Raw genomic sequence first — 20,722 nt, 5'->3', positions numbered from 1 at the left:
TTTTGTATATTTTACAACTGAGCTAACTATTAAATGCTTTTACGTATAAATTCATATTATGTGGAAACGTAGTTTTTGATCTGATTTAATACTTTCTGAGAATTTTTTTCAATGTTGATCACCAGTCTTAAAGCATACAGCTGAAATTACGAGTATTAACCATAATTTAATTAATTTTTCAGATTCATATTATTTGATTGGGTATTGCAACACAGCATTTCTCAAACTTTTTTCAAATAAAGATTATGTTCATAAATTATAATAATTTGTGAACCACCTTGCTGGTGTTTCCTTAAAAGCAATTTCTTTAGCATATATTACTACTAAGCACACTTATATTTTTAACATATAATTAAAATACGTTATATTTTATATTGGTATCGAGTAATTAAACTCATTGAAGAAAATTTATACTTCTTTCTAATAATTCAAGGTTATTAATGAGAAGGATGAGTTATAATTCTTGCATGGCTGTTCTATATTTGGATATATGATGGCAAGAAGTACCACAGTCACAGTGCTTTAAATCCGCCTTTTATTGCTAAGACTGAGTGAGATATATTATGATTTTATGAAAGGACCAATATGAAACTTATTTGGAATTTAATTTTTAAAAACAATTTAAATCATTTGCAAAATATGCAAGTACAAATGCAAGTGTAATTACTATGAAGAGATGCCGAATTGAAACGTCACATAACAAATCTACAATATATTATCATGTACTTCTAAAGAATGTGATTTTTTCTTTATTTAGGAGCCATGCTTTGATTCCTAAGAAGTAACCTTCTTAGGATCTGTTCTTCTGTTCCTTCACATGATTAATTAAAAAGAAAGACAAGAATAATCTATAAATTTTACTTATTTTTTATTTAATTTATTTATCTTCTGGATAGTTTTCAAATAAAAATAAACTTATTTTTGTTTCTATATGCTGTGTATTAGAATAAATAATTTTCTTTCGCAGTGCACACTGAAATGTATGCAAAAATAAACAAATTTTTGTTTGCCACATTCATTTTCCACAGTGTGTACAATTTTTCAAGATTTGCAATAGAAGATTCATCAGTTACCCAGCATTTGGATAAGTTGATTTTTTTTTTGGGGGGGGGTTAAAAAGTGTGTTGGTGAGTAAGGAATTATGTAATGTTATATTAAAACTTCAAAATGGTATGATTTTAAGGAATAATCATGTCATTTGTGTACAAAGAGTGGCAAGTGTTTACAAAATCATGCTAGTTTTTAAAGGAAGGAAATACTGGCTAATTTGAAAACATCTTGCTTTTCAAACAAATTAAGTGTTTTGTACAGAATGCAATGTAAAAACTGACTTCTATTAATTAATTTAGGAATATAAACTACTTTTATTCCAGTTTTGGTATATATCAACATTTTCTATACCTTTTTGTTATTTAATTTATAAAAACGTTAAAATATAATTAAATCAAAATGAGTGTATATCTATTTTTCAAGTTGACTAAGGAGGAGGTGAATGATCTAGCAAAGATAAAAAAGGTTGAGAACCATTAATATATGCTATTAAAGGTATTTTTATTTCTGCATTAAACTGCTGGAACCAAATAGAACTTTTATATTATCTTTAACAGTTTTTGTCAACTAAATCTAATCTAGCAATATGTAGTTATGTATATTGAAATTCATTACTGAGAATTATACTGAATGTTAAATATAGATCTTCCCACAAGCTGTATGTGTTAGTAGTGAAATATATTGCATTATTCAACATTTTCATCTATTTTCAGAATACAATATTTTTCAAAATAAAATGCATGATTATGGAATATAACACTACAATGAAATGCTTCCTGATGTAGCCTGTATGTTACAGGCTTCATCGAATACTTATAAAGCCATGGGCAAATACCAAGTAAATAGTTTGTGTGAGCAAATATTATCTTACAGAATTTTTTATTGCATAATAATCTATTCAAAAATTTCATTTTATTAAATGAAGATTTAAAAAGTGTTGGTTAAAAATAATGGTAACAAAAACATTAATCTGAATTGTTTAATAAATGAAATTATTTATATCTTTAGAAAACTATGAGAACAATTAAATCATCCACAGGAATTTTGCAATATAATTATCCTATTTTTGACATCAATTAAAGGAAGAAAATCTTAGTCATTTTGATTATAGTGCTAAAATAGTTCCATTGTGTTTAAAATTAAAGGTTATGTAGAAAATTAAAATTTTAAGGAACCATTATGCATACACAATTTTTTATAAAAAAATTGTTAGTTTTTTACTACTGTCAAATCAATTAATTGAATTCTTCATCTTCAGTTTTTACATTCTTAAGTCTACCTTTCTTAATTTTATACGCATAGCAGAGAAAAATTAATTATAGGATCAAGGAACATACAAATAAGTTATATTTTCTTTCTTAAATTTTTAAGATGCTTCTATATTCATCATGTATTATAGAACACAGTATCAAGGAATTCTGTTCAATTTTTCAGTTCAAATTTGGGACTAAGTCATACCAACATTAAATGTTTGAATTGATTATTTGAAATATGACAAAGCAAGAGAGAGGCATCTATCCAAGGAAAGGAAGACTGTAGAGAATATTTTAAGGAAAACTGGTTTATATTCATGTTACAAATATACACTTACGCAGGCAGCTTACTTTCTGGGGTTTGAATCTAGAGCCAAATGCTATTGCTCATCTAACTGACTGGTTCTCTATAAGCAATGTTTTAGTAGAAGGGAAACTTCAAAAATTAAATTTAGGACTAATTTTGTATTTAATGAGAAGAATGGAATTTATTAATAAATTTTAATTATTTGAAATTGGGCAAAATGCCTGTATAGATATTATCTATTATTTCAATTAATGGCTGGTAGCAGAAGAGATGTAGCATGTGTGCCTAAAAGAATTAAATGTTACAATTTAAAGGAATAACACAATTAAGCATGGAAATAATTGTGGATAGCTTGTGATATCTGAATTAAGTTCACTGTTGAGTTATATCTATAATCTTTTCTAAAATTCAAGGAAATATTTATTTTGAATTGCTTATTGAAACAATTTCATAAAAATATCTTTTACTGTAATCATATCCAATTGCAATCTCTTTAGATTACACTGTTGGGGAAAAGGAGAAATTCCTAGAATATTACTGATTTATTGCCACAAACCATTAAGTATAATACACCATTTTTTTCAGCTACTTCATGATACACGTGCAACTTCCAGATAATTTTAAAATTCAGTAAAGGAAAGTAATGTAGATGTAAGAAAAGAATAATAATTTGAGCTTCTTTTTAACACTGGGAATATTTTGAAAGAAAATGCTGTATAGCTTTTAGAAAATCTAAGGTATTTTTCCTTAAAACAACTTAATAATAATTAAAGTTACATAATTTCCCTTTCCCTCAAAAATAAATAAATACAGCATGTTTTGTTACATACAGTAGCCTTTTACAGACAAAGTAGCTGTAGACATTTCCCGTGAAACATATATTCTACATGTATAATTCTTTATAGTAATATTACAATCGAAATATTTAATATTTGAGAATATACCATTTCATATAAGACAAATATGTTCTACAAAGTCTTTAATCCGGATGTCCATAATTCGGAATGATCTATAATCCGGAACTCAAAGCTACAAACTTTCTGCCCATGCGTAAACGCATAATGTGTTTAATAACACATATGCATATTAAAATGCATTTAATAATGCATATGTGCATTAAATGTAATGCATGCGCATAATACGTTTACACATGCATGTTTAATGTATAACGGACGGTATAAGCTAGGCCAAAATTATCTATTTCAGTTAATGTTGCAGATTACTTTGTTCCTTAATCTTCCAATTGGATCTGGCTTATTATTTTTTGCAGACTGTTAGAGCAATTTTCTAAAAAGTAAGCTTGAACTTTTGATTATGTCAAAAAGAGTTTCCGATTCTGGAGCTGCCAAAGGATATACAAAGCGAAAGCATGTTTTAATGTCCATCAAACAAAAAGTGGAATTGCTGCAAAAAATGGATAAAGGCATATCTGTCTCAAAATTATGCGAGGAGTATGGCATTGGATGACACAAGAAAAAAGAAAAAGGAACTTTTTGAATTTTTTGTGGAAGCATCAACAACTTACATTGAAAGAAATGTTTAATAAAGTAAACAAAATAAATATTAAGCTTTTTTTTTTTTTTTTTTTTTTCTAAATTTTGATACTCTTTAGATCATAATTGCTCTTTATTTCATAAATTACGGTTTCATATTTTTAATTTTATAATTTCTGCATGCTATCTTACCAGATTTAAATTGATGATCTATAATCCAGAAAAACCCCTAATCCAGAATCGCCGAAGTCCCAATGAGTCCAGATTAAAGACTGTATATGCATAATTATTTGGAAGAACTTTAAAGTAAATTATGCAATAACTTTACAAGCAGAACATCAGTAATCTACAAATACTCCCTTTTGTAATCAACAGACAAAAAAATACGTTTTGCTTACACTATTATTTCCTGTAACATTACAGATCAAATATCTGTAACCTTTACAGACGTATACATTAGTAATCCACATATGAAAACTATGTTATATTTACACAATTATTTCCTATAACATTACAGATCTTTGATCTGTAACCTTTACAGACACATGCTTCGGTAATCCACATACAAAAATTTATGCCTACAGAATATCTTTGTGTAACATTACATGTCAAAACTTTGTAACCTTTGCAGGTATAATCTCTGTAAAGTTACGAAGAATATCCCTGTTATTGAGTACTCAAATAGTCCACATCATCCCAGTTTCCACAAATTTTCTTAGTAACTTACAGATTTTTTTTACAGTGTACTCTAATCTCTAATTCTCACCAAATGTGTTCTGTTGGGTTTAAATCTGGTGACTGAGGTGGCATTTTCAGAATTTGTGGACAATTATAGACAACCAAAAGGTGTTCCTGGTGTTATTGCCTACTAGTTTTCTCTGATCTGAATTCACAGTTCATTGGTATTGATTGCTAAAGGAGAGTGATTAGTCAGTTGCAAAATGCCATAACCCAAATAAGTTCAATCACTGACAGATCTGGGAAATGGATGAACCAGAAAAGTAGCAGAACTCTTTGTTCTAAGACGGCTTGAACATCTCGGGTAACATGTGATTACGCACCATCTTGGTGGAATACAGTGCTGGCTGTGTGTTAAAGAGAAAGTATAACCTCAGCCTCTACAACTCTACAAGCTGTTTTATAATTTAAGAGTACTCACTATGTACCATTGACAGAATCATCTAAGATAACAAATGGTGTCCCACATCATAATGCCTGTTGTTCTTCCAGAGTAATGCTTTAAAATTGCATGATGGAACTTGGCCTGCAACACAGTATTATAAAATGCATAAGCATCATCACTGGAGTCCCAGTTACAATCAAACTATTTAAAAAACATGACCTGCTGCCAGTCTGCAGACACCTGTCTATATTCATGTGCTTACTGTAACCAAAAAAATTAATAGTTCACACTCAAATGAACCCTTTTCACAAGAATATTAGAATACAATGCTCTGCAGAGTATACATCAGTGAATCATAAAAGCAGACAGTGGCTGCTTTTACAATTCACAGGTGTGACCATGGTCTAATGCTGTATTGATACTTGAGAAGTTGGTTGCATGTCAAGAAAAGACACTCAAAAGTTTTATTGCCATGAGCATGAAATATCTAATATTCACAGGATAATGTTGACTATGTTTCATCATATTTCATAGCTGATAGCTATAATTTTGACTCATCTGATTCTCTTCAGTCCATAAATTCCACCTCATATTACTTAGCATCATGTTCCATGCACGAGGAAATGCCATGGTTTAAATTTTTTTTCTTTCATACGGGTTGGTAATTCATTCCAGTGGAAAACTAAATTGCTTATATGATGCTATCTGATGTCAAGAAGATATAGTAACACCTTTAGAACAACTCTGAACTCACTAACAATATATACTACTTATTCTACCTCTTAATAATTCTCTGTCTGTACATATCACAGGAGATTTAAAAGGATGTTGCTGAGATCAGGCACAAGCATTTTAATTATGATTGCATTTCTAATCATTTACATGTTAAACCATTCCTTACATTCCCTCTCATTCTATTCTGATCATTCATGATGTTGCAAGTTAGATAAACATGAGTGCATTAAGTTTAGCATTAAATTAAAAGTGAATTTTTTTCTTAATAAAAATTAAAACATGAAGCAATGTTATCCAACACAGATTAATTTTGTTTCTAATGTATATGACATTTTTGATAACCATTCCCCTATTTGCAATAATTTGGCCAGCATTATTTTCTATTTTTGAAGAACAATGGGACCCTTGGAAAGAATCTTTCTGATATATATTAGCATTCAAGCTTTCAAAGATTAATGACATTTCTTACGTTCTGTGTTGAAGTAAGTCTTTTTAAGAAGTTTATTACGCATCTTTCTGACAAAGAAACAAAAAAGAGGGGAGACATTTTTTTTTTGGTTTTGTTTCACTGTTTCCTAAGCAACTATTTTCATTAAGAATCTGTGGAAAATAAGAAATGAAGTATTTCAGTTATATTCTTATTATGGAATACAGGGTTTAATTCCAATTTGGCTATTATGACTTCCAGTATTATTATTATTGGAGATAGCATCAACAAACTACAAAATGCAATTTGCAATATCTTGGTAACATTGTGCATAACAGATTACAAGAAATCAGATTACAGAATTTCACTATCAAGCAGATTCGAGAAAGCGCTTCCAAACTATACTTCACTTTCATGAAGGGCAATATATCAAATGCATATTCTGCAACTTGATATATTGCCCTTCATGCATTTGTGTATGAAATTTGTGAATTGCATGCACAAATTTCAAAAATAATGCACCATTGTGTTACCATGCTTATTATTCATATTAAACCTTTGCTTCCATTCATTTCTTTATTTGAATCTCACATGATTTTGGTGAAAATCTTGATTAAAAAAAAAGTAAAAATGACATAAAAATTTATAAGGAATTACTACTATGCCTTCTATTTCAACTCAAAGTTTTACAGTGTTTAGCCGATTTGCAAACTGGAAGACTGTTTCTTCATGGAAGTGTCAATGGCCTACATTTTGGCTGAAATTTATATGGAACACGTGGAAAATTTTGTTTGCCAAAATCATTAGCAAACCCTGGCATAAAAGCAGCCTTAAAATCAGAAAAGCACTAGAAATTGCTACTAATCTATGTTACAACAGATACCTTCCCTAACATAACTGGATATTAGTTCTGAAATATATAGCAATTCTACAGGAAACTATGAAAAAAACACAACTGCATTGAGACATTCATTACAGCTCAAACCGACAAAGCAGGCAGATTGGCTACAAAAACCGATTGAACTAATGTTTAAATATGGTTTTAGCATGACAACCTGGAACATTTTATTTAATTTTTAGCTTCATTTTAACTGCATGTACCACTCTAATTTTTCAATATGTTTTAAATATACCTTTAAAAAACTCTAGTTAAAAACTTTAATAAAAAAACAGTAATTGATACTATGCCTTTTTCAATAACATGTAATGCTCATCTGTCTAAATCATTTAATTAATTTAAAGGTTACTTAGAATAAGGTTTACTCACTCATATAGCAACAGCCCCATGCAGCAGTGTGAAAAACTAGGTATTCTGCAAGAGTCTGCAACCAAAACTTAGGAGCTGCCATTTCTTAAATTCAAATTTTTAACATGAATCCGTTGATAAGTTGCTCCCTATTCTTTACTAGCAAGTCTTCTGATTTATCACAGTACTCAAAGAGTTTTTATCTAGTCACACTTAGTTTTCTCTCATGGGAAATAATCTCTTATAGTTTTCTTCAATTGAAAAAAAGAGCTCCATTATATGCTTTTTAACACTGTTGTCTAAATTTAATTAATTTTCCATTAGAAAACTGTCTAGTTTTGCAACACATTGCATGTCATTCTGTTTGACAAATGGCATATATCAAATTTTTACTTTGACCTGTGGAACCCTGCAATTTGACTCACAAGATCCCTCGCTTCGATGGAATACAGTTTGAAGACCACTGGTCTACACTATGACAATTTGATGATATCCATAATTTGCAGGCCTGAATTCAAACTGCTGTTTTTTTTTTTTTTTCCCCAGTATAACTATAAACTAGAAAGTCTCTCAGTTACAAAAGAACAAAAGAATGACATGTAGAAATGCATCAGTTTTTTTATTATCAATGGAGTTCTTTTTAATTCCTTTAAATAATCCATGGATAGTAATTTTCCTGCATAATAACACAAGAAATAAGTGCTTTTAAATGAGATAGCTTAAATAATGAACATAATAAGCTACCTCTTCAGTAATAAAGGGAGAAAGACGTAAAAAGTAGTGACAGAAAAATTTGCAATGGGAGGAGGGAAGAATAAGCATCAAAATGGAAATCATCAGAAGTTTCATAAATTTTCGTTTAACACTGTTTACCTTAAAATAATAGAATACAATTAATGCAGGTGAATTTTTAAATAAGAAGTATTTATGTTAAACAACTTACCACTAAAGTTGGTTTCTTTTCAGAGTATGAATGAATAACATGGCTTAACTTGTAGCTCAGCATCAGATCAAAACGAAATTCCGACATATGGTCAGGACACGGATAGCCAATAACAAATTTTTTTAAATGCACAGGCCGTAAATTTTCCTCTAACCTAAAATGAAATAAATGATAACTATTCATTTATGAAAAAATTCTTTAGCAGTGTTTAGTAACACCAATGAAGAAATAACAGAGGTTTGAAACTCCAGTTATGAGTTACAGACTTGAATACATATTACACATGGGAAAAACCACGAAAACGTCCATGCAGCCAGCCCATTCCCTGGAATTTGAACAACAGCATTTTTGCTAATCAAAGGAAACTGTCTTTTTGAAAAGAAAAGAGAAGACAGAGCAGTGAAAAGAATTAAGCTTCTAGTTTGAGTAATAAATGACTGCAGAAATGTATAAACATAATTTAAAAAAAATATTGCACATCGGTGGTTTTGAGATTCAGTGGTACTCCAAGTTTGTTGAAAGTGTGGTGGTTCAGCAAAACATAATATCACATCTCATATTAATAAATCAAAATCAATAATCACCAATCAATAAAATATAAATTGATTTAATTAAATATAATAATATCTCAATCTCAGAAATCGCACATCATCCATCAAGTAACTTCCATCGAGACTCAGCACACACTCAATGGCGCTCTCAGCGCCATCTAGCGTTAGGCGAGTCTTACCAAATATGTAAATATAAAGTAGACTTTCAGTATGTTTGCACATCCAGATAAAATTCCGCAATAAAAAACTAGATGAATTATCTAAGCATAATGGCATACCTTGAGCTTTCTTTATCAGCTATAACACATATAATCCTTTGACACTAAGACAAGCAACATACAATGAGTTATAAAAGTTAATAACATGACTCTTTTCATAAGAGGTAAATAACAACATGTTAATAGCTTATCCTTTTCCCTTCTTTTTCCTAGATTCCAATCTGATATCTGCAACCAGGCAAACTTTTTATGATTCTTTAAGCATCATCAATTCTACCATCACTCAGCCTTCTTATGCACTGCTCTTTTTATTGTAGAACATAAAACTACGCTATACAGATATTATATACTTCTACTTCAAGCTCTATATTTATTTATTTGTTTCTGCTTTTACAATGTGCTAGTGTTACTTTACATTTTTTACATGATTGCATATAATCTGATACATTATTTCTGAGGCTCAATATTAAAATGTTGATTTCCTTAGATCCATTCAGTTCACACACTCATTAAAAATAAGAAAAAAAAAATACAGCTGTTATTAAATCACCACATCATGCTTTTTATTGCAACTCAATATTCTTAGTTTTTACATCAAAATAATTAGAAAGTGCCGAAGTTTTAACTATATGGATAAGTGAGGTAACCTTAACAGCTCACTATAGAAGTTAACTATAGAAGCTGCTCAACAGTTATGAGGCTTTTGCCTTTCACCAGTAAGTTGGCATGAAGATGGAATCTGCACTAAAAAAGTGATATGCAGGACTTGTTATAAGTATTCAACACAATATTTGGCAAACTTATGGGACACAACCACTTATTCGAAAATGATCATTAGGTGCCACTGCTAGAATCACACTAGACATGATCTATCACATGCAGATGGAATTTCTGTAGGACAGTCCAGTGCAGTTTATATTTAAATTTACTAATTATGTGGTAAAAATTATGTATTTCTTCTTATTATTGAAAAAATGTAAATTTTAAAACTGCAAATCTGAACTGATTATTTAACTGTTTAAAATACCTTTAATCATAAAAGTATTTAAATTCAAATCTATCTTTTCTATTAATTCCGTATTTGTACCAAATTCACATTTAACACTTTTAATGTGTAATAATTGAATGAGTCTAAAATAATAAAAAAAAAAGTCAAGGTTTTTTTAGCACAAAAGAGGCTTTTAATCTCAAAATGGGATTTTATGTTGGTTCACTATAAACAGTATATCACTTTTCAAATTACTGCCGCCAAATACTATCAGGCTGCATTATTTTTAAAGAAATTAAATAATGAAGAATCTGCATATATGTATGTATGTTGCTTGCACTGTGAAACAACAACAGTATGTAGAGCCATCAAATTTTGAATAACATAGTTCTCCACCCAAACATGTGCACCCCAAATTTTGAAGTTGTTTTATTATTTATTTCATATTATAAAACTCGAATGAATTTTTTATTCTCAAATTCAATGCTCCGAAAGTGAGCAGTGGCAACACTTCAAAATAAAACATTTGTTCCTCTAGTGCACAAGACTGTTGCCATTTGGAAAAATGTAAGATATTTATTTTTCAGTTTTAATTAACAAATTTAGCCCTTTGAAAGCAGTGTGTTGCTGCGGCTATAAATAAAATACTATTCTCTTCCACCCATGATGAACTAACAATTCTGTAATGGCTTCGATATTCATGTTGAATGATTATGTAATTGCCACCATTTTTTGTAAAATGCTTCAACAGCAAAAAACATACTGTTCTTTGTTCCATTACAACTAAACTTTTTTAGGATACTACAAGATAGCAGGTGACTGATTTTGCACAGTCATATGATGGCTATTAGAGCTGTCTCTAGAGACTGCTTGTTAGACTAGAGGCATTGAAGTACAACCAAACTACAGAGAGAGATGAAAGTGACACACGTACACAATGCTTTTAAAATGGCTTGAATTGCTGCCACAACCTGTATATTCTGTTATTTATGTTGTTAAAATCTTCAGGACTAAGCTGCTTTGCTTCAAATTTAATCTTAATCCTGATATGCTCTGCAATATTAATAAAGGAAAGCATTTCAAACTTTAATTTAATCAATAAAATTAAGCCAATATGGCTCCAACTTTTATTGACCCCATAATGATCATATAATTCTATATAATCTTGTTTTCTCTTTATATAAACTATGGAGATGAACATTTGAACATTCTGCTTAGGAACCAGACTATCTTCACCAGGCCTTGTTTGCAAGTTGACATTTTACAGGTTGTCATTTATATAAATTGATAATTAAACACCTGAAAAAGATGTGAAATTCTCTTTCAGAATATAAGCAATCAAGGATACAGCACACAGCAAATTTGAAAATGGCAAGAAACTGATTTTTTATTTTTTACAGAAATGAAAAAATATTAGGTATTTTTCAATGTGTGGGCTTTTTATATCCTAAATTTAAAAATAAATGATGCAATAAAAATCACAAATACTATCATTCTTTGCTTTATCATCATCAAACATTTTATCCTAGGCTTTAATTCTAATAGTATTTAATTTAACCATCAGATACTCTGCAAGAAAGTAAAATATAGGGTTGTCAGAAAAGTCATTAAATATTTTGGTAAAAGATGGCAAATGTTTATTTGTGGAAGTACTAGAGTTATTCGCATACATACAATTATTATATCCTAAATAGCTGAGATGTTAAGAATCATGTGTACTAATATTGATCTTTATTTGGTTTGTTTTAACAGATTTGACAACAAATGGAAGATCAAAAGCTGAATTACCCCTATATTTGAAAGCAAAGAGTACATGACAAGCCTGTGAAAAGTTGAGTAATGTTATCGCCAATAATGCTCCACTTGAATGTCAGTGCCAACACTGATTTACGAAATTCCGTGCTGGTGATTTTGATCTCGATGACGTCCCTTGATCAGGAAGGCCAACCAAAATTGAAGACAACCAAATAAAAGCATTAGTTGAGTCAAACCACCATTACATAACATGATAGACTGCACAAACATTGAACATTCTTCATTCAACTGTTCACAATCATTTGAAAAACTGGGATACATAAGCAAGCTCAATGGGTGGGTTCCTCATGAGGTAAAAGAAGTTCATTTGATGGTATGGATAAACATATGCTACATGCTCATTAAATGTAAGGAAAATTAACCTTTTTTGAAGCAAATGATAACTGGTGATGAGAAGTGGGTTGTGTACAACAATGTGGTGTGCAAGCTTTCATGGTCTGGAAGAGGTAATCTGCCTCAAACAAAATTGAAAGCAGACAGTCATCAGAGAAATACTATGCTCTCAGTGGTGTGGGATTTTTAAGGTGTTTTTAAACTTCTACTTAAGAAGTTAAGTACTGAAAGATCATTTGCAAAGTGTTCTGTCAGCCTGAACGAAGCCATCATACAGAAATGATCCAAACTCATTAATCATAAAGGGGTCATGTTCCATCGCAATAACACGAAACCACACACAAGTCTAGTCACCCATTACAAACTTTTGGAGCTTGGACATGATGCGTTGCCACACCTCCATATTCACCTGATTTTGCACTGTCTGACTTTTACTTGCTTCTCTCTCTTCAACAGTCCTTGCATGGTATAATATTCAATTATGGACAGGCTGTAAATCAGCACTTTCTTCAGTTTTTCGCAGATAAAGAGAGAGCTTTAACGAGGAATTCTGAAGCTTGCTGAAAAATCCTATACCGTTATTGAGAAAATTGCACGGTATATCATTCCCTGAAATATATTCTTTGTGTCATGAAATGCACTCTGTAAAAAAGATATATTTTCCCTATGATATCCCTTATAAGAAATTCATGCCTCATTGCATGAAGCTGAATTATGATGATTTTAATTAAACGTTACAACCTGCTTGACCAGTTTATAATTGAATTAAAAATTTGTGTTCACTCATAATTGTTTTGTATTTGTCACATGCACTATTAAGCACAGCTTGACCAGTTTATAATTGAATTAAAAATTTGTGTTCACTCATAATTGTTTTGTATTTATCACATGCACTATTAAGCACTACATAGAAAGGGAGGGATGCCCCATGGAGGAATAATTAAGAGAAATTGGCTCATACTCAAGTTACACATGGGCAAAATTATGAAATGCCATGCAGCCAACTTATTCACTGGGACTCAAAGCCTGGACTGAAATACCATTGTTCAGCAGCTTTTATTAGTCAGCAGCTGGTGGACCTCCTTTGATAACTTGGCCCCATTTGATAATTTATCAGAATGAATGCTATCAGCAAACTACTACATATATTTTCATATCATAATAAGAAATATGAAACATATTTTAATGAGCATTAATTCCTAATATCTTATGCAAAAATCTTTACTTTAATCCTTTAGTATACTGTATTCAAAATTAAATTCAAAGTTAACGATATTATTTGATAAATAGTAATAACTAGTCTGGTCTATTTAACATTTACTTTTCCCACATATTGATATTTTTTCGAATGCACAGACATTTTTAATCATATATTAAATTCAAATTCTGAATTTTTGACATAGCAGATGATCGTAAATATCAAATTGTGCTGCCAAACAAAACAAATTTTAAAGGAACTTATTTTTTAAAAAAATTCTCTAAATAATTATGCAACATTTTAACTTATTTTAAAATAAACAGCTTGCAAAATTTTTTATATTAAAAAAAAGTTTTAATTTTATGTTTAAAATGTAGAATAAAAAACATGAGTTTTTAAAGATCTGGAAGATTTTAGCACATGTTCATTCACTGAAGAAACATTTTTTAAAAAATGGCAAGTTGGTAAAAAAAAAGGCTTAAGCTTGATAATTATTAAATGAAATTTATAATGTTTAGTTGAAAATAAGCACCAAGTTATAAATGCAGATATCTCCAAAAGGGATTGTATGATTTTACCATACTTGGTATTTGTACATAACTTTAGGTACATGGACAAAATTCAGTAAGTCACATTAGAAAAAGTTTGATTTTGTATCAAAAGCCATGTTAGAGCAAAGGTATATATGAATTTAACTTATACCCTAAGTTGTGTTTCTGAGAGATGAAAAATGCAAGTTGAATTTTGCTGATCAATCGACTAGATTAAGAAATGTCCTGAAACGTTTTTCAACACACTGTACATAAATGCTCATTTTTTATTCACATTTTGTTTAAGTTTTATTTATTTGGGGGGGGGGGTTCTTAACTGAGTAGGTGAGTAAAACGGCTCAGGAGACAGAAACTTTGTTTCCAGGTTTATCTGTTTCCAGACAAAACATAAAGGCTATGAATCCAATGAAGAACTACTTCTCTATTGGCATATTATGATAGATTGAATGATTACTTTGGAATGATACTAAACGACTGAAAGATCCAAATTCTAATGATATGCATCTATCAGTGAGCAATTTTTGTTTTGATCTGTCAAGGAATCTTTGGATTCCCAGATAAATTGCAACAATTTTCTCATCAAATTAATCTGAGCTTAAGCTCAAAATTTCTTCAATTTAGACAAATTGGAGAAATGCTATATGCATAGATATACATCTAGCCATCAACAGAATATTTTTTCTGGCTAGTAGCAAGAGTGATAAATTTAAATTCAACTAGGGAAAATATATTTTAATGAACTGGGAGGTACACAGTCAAGTTTTGGAATTGCATATTTCAACATGCCCAAACAAGTGTTTAGACTGAAATTTGTATCCCTAAATTTTTTAATACAGTCAAAAGTCGTTAAATCGGACACCCACAATCCGGACCTCAAAGCTACAAACTTTCTGCGCATGCGTTGGGTTCATGCAAGGTGTTTACAAGTGCGCGTAAGACCTTTACGGCTGCGAATATGTTTGTGCGCATGCGCGTGTAATGTGTAACGGAGGTAAGCTAAAATTATCTAATTCAGTTAATGTTGCAGATTGCGTTGTTCCTTAATCTACGAATTGGATCCTGCTTATTATTTTTTGCAGACTGTTAGAGCAATTTCATAAAAGTAAGCTTGAACTTTCGATTATGTCAAATAGAATTTCCGATATATATTTACTAATATGTAATTTGTATCTACAAAGCGAAAGTATGTTTTGAAATCCGAAATCTGTTTATCAATTTCACGCCACGGATTGGAAGTTGATCTGTCAGCACTATCCTTATCTTCAGGGCAGATGTTTTTATTTTATTTGGCTTATAATTCCTTACTAAGTGTAGTATTTCATCTCGATGTACTCCGTCTTGATATGATTTAAATCAAGTTCCTTGTCATTATAATTCGCTTCCGATAGTGAAGAAAGTGACCCAGAGGTTATTGAAAACGAAAACATTTCGATTGACAAATTAGTCGGTATTCTCAACACAGCAATTATAGGACTTGAACAGCGGAACTTTGTAACTAAACAAGAAATTATGTCTGTTTAATAGAATTAAAGAGAAAGTATTATCACATGAAACGAAGCAACTTACATTGAAAGAAATGTTTAATAAAGTAAACAAATAAATATTAAGCTTTTTCTTTTTGTAAATTTTGATACCCTTTAGATCATAATTGTTCTTTATTTCATAAATTACGGTTTCATATTTTTAATTTTGTAATTTCTGCATGCCATCTTACCAGATTTAAACTGATGATCTATAATCCGGAAAAATCGATAATCTGGAACCGCCGAAGTCCTGACGAGTCCAGATTAACGACTTTTGACTGTATTTATTGATTCAATATACTTATACAACTCAGATAAGAAAAATGCAATGAGTCTTCAATTTTACCATGTGATAGCAGAAATCTCCTACAGTTTTCTTCATGTAACAGTTTTCTTCATGTAACAGTTTTTCTCCAAGAGACAAAATGGCACATAAAATTGCAGTTTGCTGAAACAGCCAACACCAGTTTGTAACTCCATAGCAAGGATCGATGTAGAGTTTAAGCATCACTAAGAAGACGTAGAGTTCTATTTTGACTTTGGAATCAAATTTACTTTGTTTTGGAAACAAAACTTGATATTACATCAAGTTTTGATTAATATACATATAGAGGCAATGATAACACATTTGGCGCCATAATCAAAGACCCAATGTGTATAGGAGTAAGATGTAAGAACCTCTTTTGATGCTTACCATTACATTCCAGCAAGTCTCTTAAGCAGAGATAGAAGACATGATTTATTTTAAATTACTGAAATTGAAATGATTTTATTCCATAACTTCTATAAAGAATAATGCCCAAATATTTTGCATTACCAATTCTTTGGAAGTACTACTGATTGTTATTATCTTTGGTTAATTTTATATTTTTGGTACTCAAAGAAAAAAAAAAAAAAATATTAGTTTTTTCAACATTGATTAAGAACTCATTTCCCAAATCCTTTGACAAGCAGTCCATAATATTATCTAATTTGACCTCAGAATTAAGAACATCAGAGCCTGGTATTCAGATCACTTAATTATCAGTATATAACAATGTTTGAACAACAGGAAGTGATTCTGAGATGATGCAGATAAGAGTACTTATTACCAGATTGAATAACACAGAAAAACGGATTCCTGTTGTATTATTACATATCTGTGAACTTTGCAATACTCCATCACTAAAAATTTAGTTTTTACTTTTTTTAAAAAAATATAATTACTTAACAAAGAATTAGCACATTTTTCTTTATTATTATATTTACACAAAATCTAACAAAATTTTATAAAAATTTTAGAACAAACAGCTTTAAAAATTTCATATTATTACTTGTAAGCAATGCCTTTAATATCTGAAGAACTCAACCACTCGGCAGCCTAGAAAGGAAAAAATAAATTCAGACTCTTTCACAACATTAATAAAAGAGTGTATAATTTTTTGCGAATTTAAGTGTTTCTTTTAACCTTAAGTGACATTTCATACATATCTGCTTTCTAGTTATCCTTTATTCCTGACGTGAAAAATTCTGAAGAAGAAATAAACAGTAAGGCAAATTCAAAAAACAAATAAGCTATAAGAATATAAAACCCATGGTTATTATTTTCACCTATATTAATAGGATTCAAAGATTTTATGCTGACTGACTTTGATAAACATTATTCTTTGGCTTGCACATGCTTCCAGTATTTTGAAAAACCATTTTTCTTGAAGCTTACTGAGCATTACTGTTACATGTTAGTTCAAAATGATTTTACAGCATTTCCAAATTTCTAGAGTACTTTACTATAGAGTAAAAACTTTATATGAACTCCTTTTCTAAACTAACATTGATAGAAAAATCAAAATCGAATTACAAATTTTGAAAGGTTTCTGTTTAAAGCTATGGCGCACAGTAAAAAAATTAAACATAGCAGTCATTTTCTGTTAATGAGTTGTTAACTATATGTACTATTTTGGATAGTCCAATAAAAAAAATCACTAGTAGATGTGAATGAGCACATCCTTTCTTAGTTGAGAGATTTCAGATTATTTGATGCAAATATTGTACAAGATAATATAACTTGAAAAAATGAAGATGATAAGCATAGCCTAAAATCAGCAGTACAGTGAAAAAGCAATAACATATACACACAATCTATACAAATTGAAAACAAAATACAGGCATTCGTGAAATATGTTTGTACTATATCAAAAAATAAATGCACTATATCAAAAAATAAAAAAAAAAAAGTCATTTAATTTTATTTACATTAGAACTATCCTGCCTCCATTTAACACAGATCCATTTTAAAATATTACTCGATTAGAAATTTAAAAAAATGTTGCACAATTATTAAATATATCTGCTCAAAAACTTAGTTCATTTCTATGCTTTGATGCTTATTGAAATTGAAACAAGCTAAATGAAAATTAATGTAATATAAACTGAAAGATGTATTGATGTATTTGATTTAGCTTGGAATTTTGTGCAATATCATGAAATGCTAATGAACTGTAAAATAAAGCACAAGGAATCACTTCAGGAATGTCTAATAAGCATGGAGGAGTTTCACAACTGTAGTAATAACAGACTCTGCATTAATACATTTCATTATAAAAGAAATCGATAGCACAACACAAAATAATTTTGTCTGGTATGGCTGCACAACTATTAATTAGTGGTGTAGCGAGGGGGAGCAAGGGGGTGTATGATGCCCCAAGCGCCGCTTGCAAGGGGGTGCCAAATGATCTCCTAACAAGATTTTCCGGAAAATTTAAGGTTTTATTTTGATCGATTTCTGGAAAATGCATTTAAAATTAATGATCACTATACAAACGGAATGCTGCAGGTTGCTCCTTACTCCTTATCTAAAACGCATAGTTTTCGAGGTCACAGGATAAATTTGCATATTCCCAACTTTATACGCATTATAATTTTCCTTTATAATCTCTTCTGTTTCCTTTTCTTAAAAAGGTTATTGATTATATGGTTATTTCTTACCATAATATCCCCTAACTGTTTTCAGCAGTGAATATGTCAGCAAGATGTTCTAAAACTCCATTACAGATCTATAGAGAAAATGTTTTCCCAAACATAAGAGTCCCACTTCAAATACTCCTTACTATTTCATTATCAAATGCTAGCTATGAACATTCGTTCAGCAAATTAAAATTAATTTTGACATATTTACAATTAACGATGGAACAAGATCCCCTAAGTCATCTGGCACTTTTAAATAAGAAAGAGAAGAATTTAAAAGGATCGACTTTGATGAAGTAATTGATAAATTTGCTTCATCCAAGGCAAGAAAAATGTATACATAGTAATTAATTGTATTAATGCATTATAATATTATATTATTATTAATAAATATATCTACTTATTTTAATTGTTTAAAAATTGTACTTTTTTAAAAACAATTATGTGTAATTGTATTTTTAAAAACAACATGTAAAATAAATAATACTTTTTTAACTAATTCTAGATCATCGTATGTCTGATTTTTCCACCGACAGAGAAACATTTTCGAATCCAATGCTAGCATAGTTAGGTAGTGACTATTCTTAATATATTTTAGAGCATTTTATGGCAGATTCAGCATTTTAATATCATTTGCATTATTTTTTTATTACGAATATATTCTATACATTATATTACTACAGTCAAAAGTCGTTAATCTGGACTCGTCGGAACTTCGGCGATTCCGGATTATAGATCATCAGTGTAAATCTGGTAAGATGGCATGCAGAAATTATAAAATTAAAAATATGAAACCATAATTTATGAAATAAAGAACAATTAGGATCTAAAGGGTATCAAAATTTACAAAAAAAAAAAAAAGCTTAATATTTATTTGTTTACTTTACTTTCTTCGTTATCGGAAGCGAATTATAATGACGAGGAATTTGATTTAAATCATACAAAGACGGAGTACATTGAGATGAAATACTACATTTAGTAAAGAATTATAAGCCAAATAAAATAAAAACATCTGCGCTGACCGATAAAGATAGTGCTGACAGATCAACTTCCAATTCATTGCACGCCGCAGGGTCCCCCTGCCGCAGAGCAGCGTGAAATTGATAAACAGATTTCGGAATGGTTAGATAAACAAAGGATATGCCTTTATCCATTTTTGCAGCAATTCCACTTTTTGTTCAATGGACTTTTGTTTAATGGAAACATACTTTCGCTTCGTAGATCCTTTACATATTAGTAAATATATATTGGAAATTCTATTTGACATAATCGAAAGTTCAAGCTTACTTTTATAAAACTGCACTAACAGTCTGCAAAAAATAATAAGCTGGATCCAATTCGAAGAATAAGGAACAACGCAATCTGCAACATTAACTGAATTAGATAATTTTAGCTTAGCTTATACCGTCCGTTATACATTAAACGCGCATGCGTAAACGTATTTTGGGCATGCACACATGCATATTCACAGCCGTAAAGGCCTTATGTGCAACGTCAGTGCGACGCATGCGCAGAAAGTTTGTAGCTTTGACGTCTGAATTAACGACTTTTGACTGTATAATCAAAACGGGAAATAAGAAGTCAAAACAAAATTTAACAGTAAACTAGAATGTGTAACTGAATTTAACAATAAACTAGAAAAATCTTTATAAATCTGATGTTTTAAAGTATGCAAGATTAGACAATAAACTTTCTTATTGTAATAATATGCAAGCTAACTTCAGAACAGAAGTTGTAATGAATACTGTAGAGAGATAGCCATGAAGGCTATAGACACATTCAATAAGCTTCCTGAACCTCTGTCCAGAAAGTTCGGTGAATAACATGATAGTAATCACATTTGTAAGAGTGTGCAACCGGTGCATCCCACACCAGACAGGACAAGACTAGTCTCAACCAGTTTCACAGCAACAGCACTGTGAGTGTGTTTAACATGTGGAAACCGCATATTGTAGAGTGAAGGTATTATGCATGCGGTCGAAACACAAAATGGATCAGCAAAGGAACATGATGCTCCGTTTCGAA

The 20,722-nt window shown here is 30.3% G+C and overlaps 1 protein-coding gene across 10 annotated transcripts in view; it reads right to left on the bottom strand.

The window, feature by feature from the left end:
- LOC118199039 (putative ATP-dependent DNA helicase HFM1) overlaps nucleotides 1–20,722 on the bottom strand; it is a 511,790-nt gene that overhangs the window by 345,574 nt on the left and 145,494 nt on the right. For all 10 annotated transcript variants that reach the window (XM_085816885.1, XM_085816888.1, XM_085816889.1 and 7 more), the window contains 2 exons: nucleotides 17,068–17,114; nucleotides 8,578–8,731 (listed from right to left, as the gene is read on the bottom strand). In XM_085816885.1, the coding sequence (XP_085673011.1) occupies nucleotides 8,578–8,731; nucleotides 17,068–17,114 (201 nt within the window). The remainder of the gene's footprint in view (nucleotides 1–8,577; nucleotides 8,732–17,067; nucleotides 17,115–20,722) is intronic.

The sequence above is a fragment of the Stegodyphus dumicola genome, chromosome 5 (genome assembly GCF_044657685.1).
Source record: "Stegodyphus dumicola isolate Sdum_Otavi_A_Nest chromosome 5, ASM4465768v1".
Lineage (NCBI taxonomy): Eukaryota > Metazoa > Arthropoda > Arachnida > Araneae > Eresidae > Stegodyphus > Stegodyphus dumicola.
This window is presented reverse-complemented; position numbering and strand designations above follow the sequence as displayed.